The 13,837-nt window shown below is 37.3% G+C and overlaps 1 protein-coding gene across 1 annotated transcript in view; it reads left to right on the forward strand.

Annotated features, from left to right (window-relative positions):
* Positions 1 to 9,868: 9,868 nt before the first annotated feature.
* The window catches only part of LOC128652837 (NADH dehydrogenase [ubiquinone] 1 beta subcomplex subunit 4), a 34,607-nt gene continuing 30,638 nt past the window's right edge, over positions 9,869 to 13,837 (forward strand). The window contains exon 1 of the mRNA XM_053705800.1: positions 9,869 to 10,243. Within this exon, the coding sequence (XP_053561775.1) occupies positions 10,067 to 10,243 (177 nt within the window). The 5' untranslated portion in view covers positions 9,869 to 10,066. The remainder of the gene's footprint in view (positions 10,244 to 13,837) is intronic.

Raw genomic sequence — 13,837 nt, forward strand, 5'->3', positions numbered from 1 at the left:
AATTTTTTTTATTGTTTAAAGAAACAGTTTGTAAAATCATCCAATAAAGACTATTAACAATAATGTGCAGGGTTCTTTACTACTTTTGTTCTCTGGAAGTCCTTTGTTGAAAAGACTTAATTTAAATACTAAAATACATATTCTGCTTCAATTTTTTTTATTGTTTAAAGAAACAGTTTGTAAAATCATCCAATAAAGATTATTAACAATAATGTGCCTAGTTCTTTACTACTTTTGTTCTCTGGAAATCCTTTGTTGAAAGACTTTTCTCAAATACCACAATACATATTCTGCTTCATTTTTTTTTATTGTTTAAAGAAACAGTTTGTAAAATCATCCAATAAAGATTATTAACAATAATGTGCCTAGTTCTTTACTACTTTTGTTCTCTGGAAATCCTTTGTTGAAAACACTTTTCTCAAATACCACAATACATATTCTGCTTCAATTTTTTTTTATTGTTTAAAGAAACAGTTTGTAAAATCATCCAATAAAGATTATTAACAATAATGTGCCTAGTTCTTTACTACTTTTGTTCTCTGAAAATCCTTTGTTGAAAAGACTTTTCTCAAATGCCACAATACATATTCTGCTGCAATTTTTTTTTTTATTGTTTAAAGAAACAGTTTGTAAAATCATCCAAAAAAGATTATTAACAATAATGTGCAGGGTTCTTTACTACTTTTGTTCTTTGGAAATCCTTTGTTGAAAAGACTTAATTTAAATACTAAAATACATATTCAGCTTCAATTTTTTTATTGTTTAAAGAAACAGTTTGTAAAATCATCCAATAAAGATTATTAACAATAATGTGCAGGGTTCTTTACTACTTTTGTTCTCTGGAAATCCTTTGTTGAAAAGACTTTTCTCAAATACCAGAATACATATTCTGCTGCAATTTTTTTTATTGTTTAAAGAAACAGTTTGTAAAATCATCCAATAAAGATTATTAACAATAATGCAATAATGTGCAGGGTTCTTTATTGCTTTTGTTCTCTGGATATCCTTTGTTGAAAAGACTTTTCTCAAATACCAATATACATATTCTGCTGCAAATTTTTATTATTGTTTAAAGAAACAGTTTGTAAAATCATCCAATAAAGATTATTAACAATAATGTGCAGGGTTCTTTATTACTTTTGTACTCTGGAAATCATTTGTTGAAAAGACTTTTCTCAAATACCACAATACATATTCTGCTTCAATTTTTTTTTTATTGTTTAAAGAAACAGTTTGTAAAATCATCCAATAAAGACTATTAACATTAATGTGCAGGGTTCTTTACTACTTTTGTTCTCTGGAAATCCTTTGTTGAAAAGACTTAATTTAAGTACATATACTGCTTCAATTTTTTTTTTATTGTTTAAAGAAACAGTTTGTAAAAGCATCCAATAAACATTATTAACAATAATGTGCAGGGTTCTTTACTACTTTTGTTCTCTGGAAATCCTTTTTTAGAAAAGACGTTTTCCAAATACCACAATACATATTCTGCTTCATTTTTTTTTTATTGTTTAAAGAAACAGTTTGTAAAATCATTAAAAAAAGACTATTAATAATAATGTGCAGGGTTCTTTACTACTTTTGTTCCTTGGAAATCCTTTGTTGAAAAGACTTTTCTCAAATACCACAATACATATTCTGCTGCAATTTTTTTTATTGTTTAAAGAAACAATTTTTAAAATCATCCAATAAAGATTATTAACAATAATGTGCAGGGTTCTGTACTACTTTTGTTCTCTGGAAATCCTTTGTTGAAAAGACTTAATTTAAATTCTAAAATACATATTCTGCTGCAATTTTTTTTTATTGTTTAAAGAAACAGTTTGTAAAATCATCCAATAAAGATTATTAACAATAATGTGCAGGGTTCTTTACTACTTTTGTTCTTTGGAAATCCTTTGTTGAAAAGACTTAATTTAAATACTAAAATACATATTCTGCTTCAATTTTTTTTATTGTTTAAAGAAACAGTTTGTAAAATCATCCAATAAAGATTATTAACAATAATGTGCAGGGTTCTTTACCACTTTTGTTCTCTTGATATCCTTTTTTTAGAAAAGACGTTTTCCAAATACAAGAAAGGAGACAATGGCACTACTCAGTTTATTGGTGTGTTTTAACGTTCCCCCTACTAATTCATAGTGAGTATACTTGGTATTGGTATACTCCAATATTATGTGTCTGATAGGGATAGGTGCTTGTACCGGTAGATAAACTTGTACAAAGAATCAGTAAGAAACTGACAAAAGGGTACAAATGTAGCACTCTGTGAACATATTAATGTAACACCTCCTGTGTTACATTAATACGTTCACAGAGTGCTACATTTGTACCCTTTTGTCAGTTTCTTACTGATTCTTTGTACAAGTTTTCCAAATACCACAATACATATTCTGCTGCAATCTTTTTTCTTGTTTAAAGAAACAGTTTATAAAATCATCCAATAAATATTATTAACAATAATGTGCAGGGTTCTTTATTACTTTTGTTCTCTGGAAATCCTTTGTTGAAAAGACTATTCTCAAATACCAAAATACATATTCTGCTACAAAGTTTTTTATTGTTTTAAGAAACAGTTTGTAAAATCATCCAGTAAAGATTATTAACAATAATGTGCATGGTTCTTTACTACTTTTGTTCTCTAGATATTATTTTTTTAAAAGACTTAATTGAAACACTCAAGTACACAAAGAAACAGTTTTTAAAATTCATCCAATAAAGATAAATAACAGTAATGTTAATGATTCTATCACAGTTATTTAATCCTCTTTATATCCTTTGTTTAAAAATATATAAATTAATGTAATAGTGTGAGCTAGCGGAGCACATTTGGTGAGTCAATGACAATGCTTATACAGCTAGATTTAGAGTTTGGCGGTAGCCGTGGAAAACCAGCGTTAGAGCCTCCTAACGCTGGTTTTGGGCTACCGCTGGTATTTAGAGTCAGTCAGGAAAGGGTCTAACGCTCACTTTCCAGCCGCGACTTTTCCATACCGCAGATCCCCTTACGTCAATTGCGTATCCTATCTTTTCAATGGGATCTTTCTAACGCCGGTATTTAGATTCGTGGCTGAAGTGAACGTTAGAAATCTAACGACAAAACTCCAGCCGCAGAAAAAAGTCAGTAGTTAAGAGCTTTCTGGGCTAACGCTAAAGCTCTTAACTACTGTGCTCTAAAGTACACTAACACCCATAAACTACCTATGTACCCCTAAACCGAGGTCCCCCCACATCGCTGCCACTCTAATAAATATTTTTAACCCCTAATCTGCCGACTGCACACCGCCGCAACCTACATTATCCCTATGTGCCCCTAATCTGCTGCCCCTAATACCGCCGACACCTACATAATATTTATTAACCCCTAATCTGCCGCCCCCAACGTCGCTGCCACCTACCTACACTTATTAACCCCTAATCTGCCGACCGGACTGCCCCGCTACTATAATAAATCTAATAACCCCTAATCCGCCTCACTCCCGCCTCAATAACCCTATAATAAATAGTATTAACCCCTAATCTGCCCTCCCTAACATCGCCAACACCTAACTTCAAGCATTAACCCCTAATCTGCCGACCGTAGCTCACCGCTACTCGAATACATTTTTTAACCCCTAAAGCTAAATTTAACCCTAACCCTAACACCCCCCTAAGTTAAATATAATTTTTATCTAACGAAATAAATTAACTCTTATTAAATAAATTATTCCTATTTAAAGCTAAATACTTACCTGTAAAATAAACCCTAATATAGCTACAATATAAATAATAATTATATTGTAGCTATTTTAGGATTAATATTTATTTTACAGGCAACTTTGCATTTATTTTAACCAGGTACAATAGTTAAAATAATTACAAAATTACCTGTAAAATAAATCCTAACCTAAGTTACAATTAAACCTAACACTACACTATCAATAAATTAATTACATAAAATACCTACAATTATCTACAATTAAACCTAACACTACACTATCAATAAATTAATTAAATACAATACCTACAAATAAATACAATTAAATAAACTAACTAAAGTACAAAAATAAAAAAGAAACTAAGTTACAAAAAATAAAAAAATATTTACAAACATTAGAAAAATATTACAACAATTTTAAACTAATTACACTTACTCTAAGCCCCCTAATAAAATATCAAAGACCTCCAAAATAAAAAAATGCCCTACCCTATTCTAAAATTAAAATAGAAAAGCTCTTTTACCTTACCAGCCCTGAAAAGGGCCCCTTGCGTGCATGCCCCAAAGAATTCAGCTCTTTTGCCTGTAAAAAAAAACCATACAATAACCCCCCCAACATTACAACCCACCACCCACATACCCCTAATCTAACCCAAACCCCCCTTAAATAAACCTAACACTAAGCCCCTGAAGATCTCCCTACCTTGTCTTCACCACACCGGGTTCACCGATCGATCCAGAAGAGCTCCTCCGATGTCTTGGTCCAAGCCCAAGCGGGGGGCTGAAGATGTCCATGATTCGACTGAAGTCTTCATCCAAGCGGGAGCTGAAGAGGTCCATGATCGGGCTGAAGTCTTCATCCAAGCGGGAGCTGAAGAGGTCCATGATCAGGCTGAAGTCTTCTATCAAGCGGCATCTTCAATCTTCTTTCTTCCGGATCCATGTTCATCCCGCCAACATGGAACATCCATCTTCACCGACGACTTCCTGACGAATGACGGTTCCTTTAAGGGACGTCATCCAAGATGTCGTCCCTCGAATTCCGATTGGCTGATAGGATTCTATCAGCCAATCGGAATTAAGGTAGAAAAATTCTGATTGGCTGATGGAATCAGCCAATCAGAATCAAGTTCAATCCGATTGGCTGATCCGATTGGCTGATCCGATTGGCTGATCCGATCAGCCAATCGGATTGAACTTGATTCTGATTGGCTGATTCCATCAGCCAATCAGAATTTTTCTACCTTAATTCCGATTGGCTGATAGAATCCTATCAGCCAATCGGAATTCGAGGACGACATCTTGGATGACGTCCCTTAAAGGAACCGTCATTCATCGGGAAGTCGTCAGTGAAGATGGATGTTCCATGTTGGCGGGATGAACATGGATCCGGAAGAAAGAAGATTGAAGATGCCGCTTGATAGAAGACTTCAGCCCGATCATGGACCTCTTCAGCTCCCGCTTGGATGAAGACTTCAGCCCGATCATGGACCTCTTCAGCTCCCGCTTGGATGAAGACTTCAGTTGAATCATGGACATCTTCAGCCCCCCGCTTGGGCTTGGACCAAGACATCGGAGGAGCTCTTCTGGATCGATCGGTGAACCTGGTGTGGTGAAGACAAGGTAGGGAGATCTTCAGGGGCTTAGTGTTAGGTTTATTTAAGGGGGGTTTGGGTTAGATTAGGGGTATGTGGGTGGTGGGTTGTAATGTTGGGGGGGGTTATTGTATGGTTTTTTTTTACAGGCAAAAGAGCTGAATTCTTTGGGGCATGCACGCAAAGGGCCCTTTTCAGGGCTGGTAAGGTAAAAGAGCTTTTCTATTTTAATTTTAGAATAGGGTAGGGCATTTTTTTTATTTTGGAGGTCTTTGATATTTTATTAGGGGGCTTAGAGTAGGTGTAATTAGTTTAAAATTGTTGTAATATTTTTCTAATGTTTGTAAATATTATTATTATTATTATTATTATTATTTTTTGTAACTTAGTTCTTTTTTATTTTTGTACTTTAGTTAGTTTATTTAATTGTATTTATTTGTAGGTATTGTATTTAATTAATTTATTGATAGTGTAGTGTTAGGTTTAATTGTAGATAATTGTAGGTATTTTATTTAATTAATTTATTGATAGTGTAGTGTTAGGTTTAATTGTAACTTAGGTTAGGATTTATTTTACAGGTAATTTTGTAATTATTTTAACTAGGTAGCTATTAAATAGTTATTAACTATTTAATAGCTATTGTACCTGGTTAAAATAAATACAAAGTTGCCTGTAAAATAAATATTAATCCTAAAATAGCTACAATATAATTATTATTTATATTGTAGCTATATTAGGGTTTATTTTACAGGTAAGTATTTAGCTTTAAATAGGAATAATTTATTTAATAAGAGTTAATTTATTTCGTTAGATAAAAATTATATTTAACTTAGGGGGGTGTTAGGGTTAGGGTTAAAATTAGCTTTAGGGGTTAAAAAATGTATTCGAGTAGCGGTGAGCTACGGTCGGCAGATTAGGGGTTAATGCTTGAAGTTAGGTGTTGGCGATGTTAGGGAGGGCAGATTAGGGGTTAATACTATTTATTATAGGGTTATTGAGGCAGGAGTGAGGCGGATTAGGGGTTAATAGATTTATTATAGTAGCGGGGCAGTCCGGTCGGCAGATTAGGGGTTAATAAGTGTAGGTAGGTGGCAGCGACGTTGGGGGCGGCAGATTAGGGGTTAATAAATATTATGTAGGTGTCGGCGGTATTAGGGGCAGCAGATTAGGGGCACATAGGGATAATGTAGGTTGCGGCGGTGTGCGGTCGGCAGATTAGGGGTTAAAAATATTTATTAGAGTGGCGGCGATGTGGGGGGACCTCGGTTTAGGGGTACATAGGTAGTTTATGGGTGTTAGTGTACTTTAGAGCACAGTAGTTAAGAGCTTTAGCGTTAGCCCAGAAAGCTCTTAACTACTGACTTTTTTCTGCGGCTGGAGTTTTGTTGTTAGATTTCTAACGTTCACTTCAGCCACGAATCTAAATACCGGCGTTAGAAAGATCCCATTGAAAAGATAGGATACGCAATTGACGTAAGGGGATCTGCGGTATGGAAAAGTCGCGGCTGGAAAGTGAGCGTTAGACCCTTTCCTGACTGACTCTAAATACCAGCGGTAGCCCAAAACCAGCGTTAGGAGGCTCTAACGCTGGTTTTCACGGCTACCGCCAAACTCTAAATCTAGCTGTATAAGCATTGTCATTGACTCACCAAATGTGCTCCGCTAGCTCACACTATTACATTAATTTATATATTTTTAAACAAAGGATATAAAGAGGATTAAATAACTGTGATAGAATCATTAACATTACTGTTATTTATCTTTATTGGATGAATTTTAAAAACTGTTTCTTTGTGTACTTGAGTGTTTCAATTAAGTCTTTTAAAAAAATAATATCTAGAGAACAAAAGTAGTAAAGAACCATGCACATTATTGTTAATAATCTTTATTGGATGATTTTACAAACTGTTTCTTAAAACAATAAAAAACTTTGTAGCAGAATATGTATTTTGGTATTTGAGAATAGTATTTTCAACAAAGGATTTCCAGAGAACAAAAGTAATAAAGAAGGTGTTACATTAATATGTTCACAGAGTGCTACATTTGTACCCTTTTGTCAGTTTCTTACTGATTCTTTGTACAAGTTTATCTACCGGTACAAGCACCTATCCCTATCAGACACATAATATTGGAGTATACCAATACCAAGTATACTCACTATTCTATGAATTAGTAGGGGAACGTTAAAACACACCAATAAACTGAGTAGTGCCATTGTCTCCTTTCTTGTATTTGGAAAACGTCTTTTCTAAAAAAAGGATATCAAGAGAACAAAAGTGGTAAAGAACCCTGCACATTATTGTTAATAATCTTTATTGGATGATTTTACAAACTGTTTCTTTAAACAATAAAAAAAATTGAAGCAGAATATGTATTTTAGTATTTAAATTAAGTCTTTTCAACAAAGGATTTCCAGAGAACAAAAGTAGTAAAGAACCCTGCACATTAATGTTAATAATCTTTATTGGATGATTTTACAAACTGTTTCTTTAAACAATAAAAAATAAATGAAGCAGAATATGTATTGTGGTATTTGAGAAAAGTCTTTTCAACAAAGGATTTCCAGAGAATAAAAGTAGTAAAGAACCCTGCACATTAATGTTAATAATCTTTATTGGATGATTTTACAAACTGTTTCTTTAAACAATAAAAAAAAATTGCAGCACAATATGTATTGTGGTATTTGAGAAAAGTGTTTTCAACAAAGGATTTCCAAGGAACAAAAGTAGTAAAGAACCCTGCACATTATTGTTAATAATCTTTATTGGATGATTTTACAAACTGTTTCTTTAAACAATAAAAAAAAAATTGAAGCAGTATATGTACTTAAATTAAGTCTTTTCAACAAAGGATTTCCAGAGAACAAAAGTAGTAAAGAACCCTGCACATTAATGTTAATAGTCTTTATTGGATGATTTTACAAACTGTTTCTTTAAACAATAAAAAAAAAATTGAAGCAGAATATGTATTGTGGTATTTGAGAAAAGTCTTTTCAACAAATGATTTCCAGAGTACAAAAGTAATAAAGAACCCTGCACATTATTGTTAATAATCTTTATTGGATGATTTACAAACTGTTTCTTTAAACAATAATAAAAATTTGCAGCAGAATATGTATATTGGTATTTGAGAAAAGTCTTTTCAACAAAGGATATCCAGAGAACAAAAGCAATAAAGAACCCTGCACATTATTGCATTATTGTTAATAATCTTTATTGGATGATTTTACAAACTGTTTCTTTAAACAATAAAAAAAATTGCAGCAGAATATGTATTCTGGTATTTGAGAAAAGTCTTTTCAACAAAGGATTTCCAGAGAACAAAAGTAGTAAAGAACCCTGCACATTATTGTTAATAATCTTTATTGGATGATTTTACAAACTGTTTCTTTAAACAATAAAAAAATTGAAGCTGAATATGTATTTTAGTATTTAAATTAAGTCTTTTCAACAAAGGATTTCCAAAGAACAAAAGAAGTAAAGAACCCTGCACATTATTGTTAATAATCTTTTTTGGATGATTTTACAAACTGTTTCTTTAAACAATAAAAAAAAATTGCAGCACAATATGTATTGTGGTATTTGAGAAAAGTGTTTTCAACAAAGGATTTCCAGAGAGCAAAAGTAGTAAAGAACCCTGCACATTAATGTTAATCATCTTTATTGGATGATTTTACAAACTGTTTCTTTAAACAATAAAAAAAATTGAAGCAGAATATGTTTTGTGGTATTTGAGAATAGTCTTTTAAACAAAGGATTTCCAGAGAATAAAAGTAGTAAAGAACCCTGCACATTATTGTTAATAGTCTTTGTTGGATGATTTTACAAACTGTTTCTTTAAACAATAAAAAAAATTGAAGCAGAATATGTTTTGTGGTATTTGAGAAAAGTCTTTTCAACAAAGGATTTCCAGAGAACAAAAGTAGTAAAGAACTAGGCACATTATTGTTAATAATCTTTATTGGATGATTTTACAAACTGTTTCTTTAAACAATAAAAAAAATTGAAGCAGAATATGTATTGTGGTATTTGAGAATAGTCTTTTAAACAAAGGATTTCCAAAGAACAAAAGTAGTTCAGAACCCTGCACATTATCGTTAATAATCTTTATTGGATGATTTTACAAACTGTTTCTTTAAACAATAAAAAAAATTGCAGCAGAATATGTATTGTGGTATTTGAGAAAAGTATTTTCAACAAAGGATTTCCAGAGAACAAAAGTGGTAAAGAACCCTGCACATTATTGTTAATAATCTTTATTGGATGATTTTACTGTTTCTTTAAACAATAAAAAAAATTGCAGCACAATATGTATTGTGGTATTTGAGAAGAGCAATAGGTATTCGAGCTGTGTAATGAAGTCTAGAAGGGAGCAGGGAGCGTGTGACAAGCTGCATTACAACAGCAGAAGAAGCAGTGCCGATAGCAGGGTGGCGTGGGAGGAGATGTTTCTCATGCACGAGCATGGAGACTGAGCTTTCAAGACGGGATATTGAAATTTAAGAGATGGGAGGAGAATGGGAGTGGCTGCTGTGGGGGGCGGAGTTCCGATTCTTGCCGAGAAGCCGAAGTCCCTAAATTCTACAGGGGAACCATTTATGATACAACACCGAGAATGTCATTTCCACACTTTCATGAACAAGTGCATAGCTAGCTAATGCTATGTGTTACCCCCTGCTGCCCGTTACTGGTAATACAGCCGCCTGTACGCTCAGCTGTTGTCAAATTTCAATAAAGTTTTGCTTGTTGAAGCGCGTCCCCGTGTCCTTGTCATGGCGGAATATCAAGAAGCTCCCCTCTGCAGCCGTCCTGCAGGCCTGGACCCGGCTAATTACTACGGCCTGAGCGCCGAGAACAAGCGGGCGGCAGAGGAGAGGCTGGCACTACGGGCTCAACTAAAGCGGCAATACCTTCTGCAACTCAATGACCCCAACAGGAAAACTCTGGTGGTGAGTGACAATGACAGGGACTAGAGCAGTGCCCCCAAGCCAGTAATATGTGTAACTCAGTAACTCACTCCCCGGGTAGTAATATGTGTAACTGAGCGGATCCCCCCTTCCCGATGGCAATACCTACTGCAGCTTAGTGACCCCAACAAGAAACCTCTGGTGGTGAGTGACAGGGACTATAGCAGTGCGACCCTAGGCAGTAATATGTGTAACTCAATAACCCCCTCCCCGGTAGTAATATGTGTAACTGAGCGGATCCCCCCTTCCTGATTGTAATACCTACTGCAGCCTAGTGACCCCAACAGAGAAACTCTTGTGGTGAGTGACAGGGACTATAGCAGTACCCCCAGGCAGTAGTATGTGTAACTCAGTAACCCCCAGGTAGTAATATGTGTAACTGAGCGGATCCCCCCTTCCCGATGGCAATACCTACTGCAGCTTAGTGACCCCAACAAGAAACCTCTGGTGGTGAGTGACAGGGACTATAGCAGTGCGACCCTAGGCAGTAATATGTGTAACTCAGTAACTCACTCCCCCGGGTAGTAATATGTGTAACTGAGCGGATCCCCCCTTCCCGATGGCAATACCTACTGCAGCTTAGTGACCCCAACAAGAAACCTCTGGTGGTGAGTGACAGTAGCAGTGCGACCCTAGGCAGTAATATGTGTAACTCAATAACCCCCTCCCCGGTAGTAATATGTGTAACTGAGCGGATCCCCCCTTCCCGATGGCAATACCTACTGCAGCTTAGTGACCCCAACAAGAAACCTCTGGTGGTGAGTGACAGTAGCAGTGCGACCCTAGGCAGTAATATGTGTAACTCAATAACCCCCTCCCCGGTAGTAATATGTGTAACTGAGCGGATCCCCCCTTCCTGATGGTAATACCTACTGCAGCCTAGTGACCCCAACAGAGAAACTCTTGTGGTGAGTGACAGGGACTATAGCAGTACCCCCAGGCAGTAGTATGTGTAACTCAGTAACCCCCAGGTAGTAATATGTGTAACTGAGCGGATCCCCCCTTCACTATGACAATACCTACTGCAGCTCAAAGACCCCAACAGAGAAATTCTTGTTGTGAGTGACAGCGACTATAGCAGTGCCCCCAGGCAGTAATATGTGTAACTCAATAACCCCCCTCCCCCAGTAGTAATATGTGTAACTGAGCAGATCTCCTCTTTTCGGATGGCAATACCTACTGCAGTTTAGTGACCCCCAACAAGAAAACTCTGGTGTTGAGTGACAATGACAGGGACAATAGCAGTGCGCCCCTAGGCAGTAATATGTGTAACTTAGTAACCCCCTCCCCCAGGTAGTAATATGTGTAACTGAGCGGATCCCCCTTCCCGATGGCAATACCTACTGCAGCTTAGTGACCCTAACAGGAAAACTCTAGTGGTGAGTGACAATGACACGGGCAATAGCAGTGCCCCCAGGCAGTAATATGTGTAACTCAATAACCCCCTCCTCTGGGTAGTAATATGTGTAACTCAGTAACCCCCTCCTCTGGGTAGTAAAATGTGTAACTGAGTGGACCCCCCTTCCCGACGGCAATACCTACTGCAGCTTACTGATCCTCACAGGAAAACTCTGGTGGTGAGTGACAATGACAGGGACAAAAGCAGTGCTCCCCTAGGCAGTAATATGTGTAAGTTTGTAACCTCCTCCCCTGGGTAGTAATATGTGTAACTCTGTAACCTCCTCCTCCTCCGGGTAGTAATATGTGTAACTCTGTAACCTCCTCCTCCTCCGGGTAGTAATATGTGTAACTCTGTAACCTCCTCCTCCCCCGGGTAGTAATATGTGTAACTCTGTAACCTCCTCCTCCCCCGGGTAGTAATATGTGTAACTCTGTAACCTCCTCCTCCTCCTCCGGGTAGTAATATGTGTAACTCTGTAACCTCCTCCTCCGGGTAGTAATATGTGTAACTCTGTAACCTCCTCCTCCGGGTAGTAATATGTTTAACTCTGTAACCTCCTCCTCCGGGTAGTAATATGTGTAACTCTGTAACCTCCTCCTCCCCCGGGTAGTAATATGTGTAACTCTGTAACCTCCTCCTCCCCTGGGTAGTAATATGTGTAACTCTGTAACCTCCTCCTCCCCTGGGTAGTAATATGTGTAACTCTGTAACCTCCTCCTCCCCTGGGTAGTAATATGTGTAACTCTGTAACCTCCCCCGGGTAGTAATATGTGTAACTCTGTAACCTCCTCCTCCCCCGGGTAGTAATATGTGTAACTCTGTAACCTCCTCCTCCTCCTCCCCCGGGTAGTAATATGTGTAACTCTGTAACCTCCTCCTCCCCCGGGTAGTAATATGTGTAACTCTGTAACCTCCTCCTCCCCCGGGTAGTAATATGTGTAACTCTGTAACCTCCTCCTCCTCCCCCGGGTAGTAATATGTGTAACTCTGTAACCTCCTCCTCCTCCGGGTAGTAATATGTGTAACTCTGTAACCTCCTCCTCCGGGTAGTAATATGTGTAACTCTGTAACCTCCTCCTCCGGGTAGTAATATGTGTAACTCTGTAACCTCCTCCTCCGGGTAGTAATATGTGTAACTCTGTAACCTCCTCCTTCGGGTAGTAATATGTGTAACTCTGTAACCTCCTCCTCCCCCGGGTAGTAATATGTGTAACTCTGTAACCTCCTCCTCCCCCGGGTAGTAATATGTGTAACTCTGTAACCTCCTCCTCCCCCGGGTAGTAATATGTGTAACTCTGTAACCTCCTCCTCCGGGTAGTAATATGTGTAACACTGTAACCTCCTCCTCCGGGTAGTAATATGTGTAACTCTGTAACCTCCTCCTCCGGGTAGTAATATGTGTAACTCTGTAACCTCCTCCTCCTCCCCCGGGTAGTAATATGTGTAACTCTGTAACCTCCTCCTCCTCCCCTGGGTAGTAATATGTGTAACGGAATGATTCCCCCCTTCCCGTTGGCAGTACCTACTTCAGCTTAGTGACCCCAACAAGAACACTAGTGGTGACAATGACAGGGGCAATAGCAGTGTCCCCCCTAAGCAGTAATATTTCTAATTCCGTAACCACCCACCGGGTAGTAATATGTTTAACGGAGTGATCCCCTCCCTTCTCGGTGGCAGTACCTACTGCAGCTCAATAAGAAAACAATGGTGGTGATTGACACCAACAGGAACAATAACGGTGACCCCCTCCTGTATCTGGACAATACCTACTGCAGCTCAGTTGCCCAATAGAAAAGCTCTGGGAGTGACACTGACTAACCTTTCCTAACCTCAGTTCCCCTCCTCCTTTATGCCCTTGAGCGTCCTTAGCATGTAAGCTTATGAACCCTGCTGTTTGCAGATCACCTTCATAAGAGCTGACTACAACAATGCAACTCCTGGTATGGCCCCTCTACCCACTTAATCCACATAAATGTTACCTTGCATACCATACCTCTGTTTATAGTGATACAGAATCTGTTGTCACTCTACAAATAACTAATAATAACTTACTTATCTCACCCCCTACCCATTACCAGGACAATACCTTCTTTAGATCAAGGACCCCAACAAGATGACTCTGGTGGTGAGTGACAATGACAAGGGCAGTAACAGTGACACCAGTGGGCAATAAC

This window comes from Bombina bombina, chromosome 3, assembly GCF_027579735.1.
Source record: "Bombina bombina isolate aBomBom1 chromosome 3, aBomBom1.pri, whole genome shotgun sequence".
Classification (NCBI taxonomy): Eukaryota; Metazoa; Chordata; class Amphibia; order Anura; family Bombinatoridae; genus Bombina; species Bombina bombina.